Below are 3940 nucleotides of genomic sequence, written 5' to 3' on the forward strand. Positions count from 1 at the left end.
CTCTGGTACCCCAGCCCCAGAATCCAGCTCCACCCGTCGCACAGGAAAAATTTGGCGGCCCCGCGTGGGACAGCCGCGCCAAGCCCCGCGCGCTTAGCAACCCTAACTCTCCGGCGAGAAGTAACTTAAAAAGAAAAAGTTTTCTAACCCAGGCGGTCGGACCGGACGAGTCCACCAAGCTCCCTGGCCGCGGCCGCCTCCCCTTCCCTCCGCTCCCTGCGGGGTCCTAGTGCCCGGAATTGAAAAGCTCTTGGAACCCCAAAGTACTGTGAGAGGCGGAGTTGGGGAAAGGGGCATGGAAGCCGTGGGGTCGCCTGGAGACCACAGATAAAGACGCAAAATCAGGGCACTCCGGGCCTCTCCACGGCGCGACGATGGGCCGTACCTCCAAAACGGTTCTCTGCCACCCTCCCCAACCCCAGCTCTTTCTCCACGTCGCCGCCCTCCAGAAACCCCCGATCCTGGACAGGGCTGATTCTGGTCTTTAAAGTGAGCCGGCGCCACAGCAGCTCAGAGACCAAGACTTGCCCTCCACCAACTCTCTGCTCGGCGGCTGAGTGCTCCTGGCCTCACCGGCCGTTGGCTGGAAGTGGGTGTCTGGCAGAGGCTGGGGAAGGGGGGCCCACCACCGACCACGTGTTTGTGGGGGGGGACAACTCGGCGGAGGGTTGGGCACCGCGGGCGGGTCACGGTTCTGCTCCGGTTGCAGGGGCCAGTGGGAGTTGCGTCTCCGGCTCTCCCGCCTCCTGTGCGCTCCGGCCTTACACGCCGACTGCTCCTACAGGCAGGCCCTAAGACCCAGGAGGCGCCGCTCACTGTCGCCGCCGGCTGGACACTAGAGGGCGACAGCTAACCCTAGTATAAATGCGGGGCCCGCGCGGGCCAGGCCATTCGCGACCCGGAGCTGCGCGGGCGCAAGCTAGTAGGGGCTCCCGGTGGGCGGCGGCGGCAGCAGCGGCGCCCCGCGCAACCTGGAGGCCGCCGAGGCTCGCCATGCCGGGAGGACTCTAGCTCCTCCATGGAGTCGGCCGACTTCTACGAGGCGGAGCCGCGGCCCCCGATGAGCAGCCATCTCCAGAGCCCCCAGCACGCGCCCAGCAGCGCCGTCTTCGGCTTTCCCCGGGGCGCTGGCCCTACACAGCCCCCCGCCCCACCTGCCGCCCCGGAGCCACTGGGTGGCATCTGTGAACACGAGACCTCCATCGACATCAGCGCCTACATCGACCCGGCAGCCTTCAACGACGAGTTCCTGGCCGACCTGTTCCAGCACAGTCGGCAGCAGGAGAAGGCCAAGGTGGCCGCGGCCCCTTCGGCAGGCGGCGGCAGCGACTTTGACTACCCGGGCGCCCCGGTGGGCCCCGGCGGCGTTGTTATGCCCGGGGGAGCGCACGGCCCCCCTCCCAGCTACGGCTGCTCGGGAGTCGGTTACCTGGACGGCAGGCTGGAGCCCCTGTACGAGCGCGTCGGGGCGCCAGCGCTGCGGCCGCTAGTGATCAAGCAGGAGCCGCGCGAGGAGGACGAGGCAAAACAGCTGTCGCTGGCCGGCCTCTTCCCCTACCAGCCGCCTCCGCCGCCACCACCGCACCCGCACCCGCCGCCCGCGCACCTGGCTGCCCCGCACCTGCAGTTCCAGATCGCGCACTGCGGCCAGACCACCATGCACCTGCAGCCCGGCCACCCCACGCCGCCGCCCACGCCCGTGCCCAGCCCGCATCCAGCGCCAGCTCTCAGCGCCGCTGGCCTTCCCGGTTCCGGCGGCGCTCTCAAGGGGCTGACCGCTGCGCACTCCGACCTCCGCGCGGGTGGCGGCAGCGCGGGCAAAACCAAGAAGTCGGTGGACAAGAATAGCAACGAGTACAGGGTGCGGCGCGAACGCAACAACATCGCGGTGCGCAAGAGCCGGGACAAGGCCAAGCAGCGCAATGTGGAGACGCAGCAGAAGGTGCTGGAGCTGACCAGTGACAATGACCGCCTGCGCAAGCGGGTGGAACAACTGAGCCGCGAACTGGACACTCTCCGGGGCATCTTCCGCCAGCTGCCCGAGAGCTCCCTGGTCAAGGCCATGGGCAACTGCTCTTGAGGAGCGGCGGCGAGACCGCTCTGGGCCGGCCCCAGGCTGGGACCTAGGGAGTGCTTTCGGGTCTCCGGATCTCAAGACTGTCAGAGCCGCGCATGCCAAGACTAGGAGATTCCGATGCCGCCTGAAAGCCTGGCCTGCCGCGCGTGCCCCTTGCTTTCTTCTGCGCGGGACACGGTGCGTCCAAGATGAGGGGTCAGGCAGTAGTTTCTTCCTGTAAAAGAGGAGAAGCATCATGGGGCCAAGCTGGGAGCCTGGCAACTTTAGTATTAAAGAATAACTTTGTGCCTTGGAAGTGCAAACTCACAGCTCTGATTCCTACCAAGTAGGGGGAGCAAATATGTGCCTTGTCATTTTATTTGGAAGGTTTCTGCCTCCTTCCCCAGGCTGCAAGGCTGCAGCTGGCCCCCATGAGAGAAGGAGGGGTGCAGTCCCCGTGCAGGAGAAAGGTTCAGGGAGAGCAGGGATCCAGAGAGCCAGTCCCCAGCTGTTCCTCAGCTCCTTGTCCTTGGAGGCGAGGAAACACAGGGATCTGGGGCTCTGAACCTACTGTTGTTCTCCTAGGTTCCCCTGGGGCTCACAGAGGCAGAGGGTCCCTTATTCCTTGCCTCTAACCTCCCAGCCCACCCCAGGCTAAGCTTCCAGGGCATAACTCTGATATCAGCGTCACCAGTGAGAGACCTCACTCCCAGGCAGACCAGAAAGCTGGGTGTGGGTTAGCTGTAAGGACATATGTTCACGAGAGTGGTGGCCTGGTGGAAGCTGGGAACAGAGAGTTCCCGTCAGGGGTTGGAGGCAGGGTGAGGGGACCCTGGGAGCATCAGCCACGTCTGTCCTGTCAGTCGGCAGCATTGCCATACAAACGTGGAGCACAGTGAGTCCACCCCAGAGGGACCCGAGTTATGAGAAGCTTTCCAAATATTTTGCTTTATCAGCCGATATCAACATTTGTATCTGGCCTCTCTGTGTCCCAGTGGTGCCTTGTGCAATGTGAATGTGCATGTCTATGCTAAACCACCATTTTCTTTGGTTTTTGTTTTGTTTTGGTTTTGCTCAGATACTTGCCAAAATGAGACTCTTCGTCAGCAGCTGCAGGGAGGGTCTGCGGCTCTCTTTCCTTTTGGTTTTGGGATTGCTTTTGCTCCCAGGGGAACCAAAGAGGCGAGATGGGCTTCCCCTTTCCCCTCGGCTTTCCCTTGGGGTAGCTGTGGGCCTCGGTCTGCTCCTGCCCCAGGCTGCCCGCAGGCTTGTCCCCCACAGAGGCCCTGGCTCGGGTCTGGGAGGGAGGCGCCTCTAGCCAGCACACTCAGATCGCTGGGCTTGGGACCGGGAAGGACGGCTCGGTTCTCTTCTTTTGGGGAGAACATAAGAGTTTCATGTTAGATGTTTTATGTATTATATCTATAATATAAATGTATCAAAGTAAATGCTGGTGTCTTTTTAAAACAAAAAAAAAACTACTTCCACGGTTTTCTGTGGGCCAGGTCACATTTGTAAATAATCACAGCGTATTTTCTGGCTGAGAGCCTGACTTTTACTCACTCTCCACCCATCTTGAGCCCCTCTTTACAGTAGAAGGGTGACTTCTCCCAAGCAAGGCAAATGCGGGACAGAAGGAAGACAAGGCTCCAAGCTGAGAATGCCAAAGCCTGAGGAGAGTCTCCTGGCTGGAGACTTCTGGAGGTCAGGGGTTGTGGGACCGTGCTGTGGCCTCTCACTGGCCCTCTGGGAGAAGAGGGACACAGAGAAGGAGCACCCTGCCTGAGGTTGCCACAGCCTCTTTGGGACTTGGGCAGGACTTGTCCAGGCTCCAGGGGCCCTTTGGCCACTCACAGCTCCAGCTGTGGAACAGTCTCTCCCACA

The 3940-nt window shown here is 61.8% G+C and overlaps 1 protein-coding gene across 1 annotated transcript; it reads left to right on the plus strand.

The window, feature by feature from the left end:
• The first annotated feature begins 874 nt into the window (after positions 1–874).
• CEBPA (CCAAT enhancer binding protein alpha) lies at positions 875–3524 on the plus strand. The gene has a single exon (XM_028530327.2). It carries the CDS (start codon positions 1019–1021, stop codon positions 2078–2080), a length of 1062 nt encoding a protein of 353 aa, XP_028386128.1. The 5' UTR covers positions 875–1018; the 3' UTR covers positions 2081–3524.
• The last annotated feature ends 416 nt before the right edge of the window (positions 3525–3940 follow it).

This window comes from Phyllostomus discolor, chromosome 12 (assembly GCF_004126475.2).
Source record: "Phyllostomus discolor isolate MPI-MPIP mPhyDis1 chromosome 12, mPhyDis1.pri.v3, whole genome shotgun sequence".
Taxonomy (NCBI): Eukaryota; Metazoa; Chordata; class Mammalia; order Chiroptera; family Phyllostomidae; genus Phyllostomus; species Phyllostomus discolor.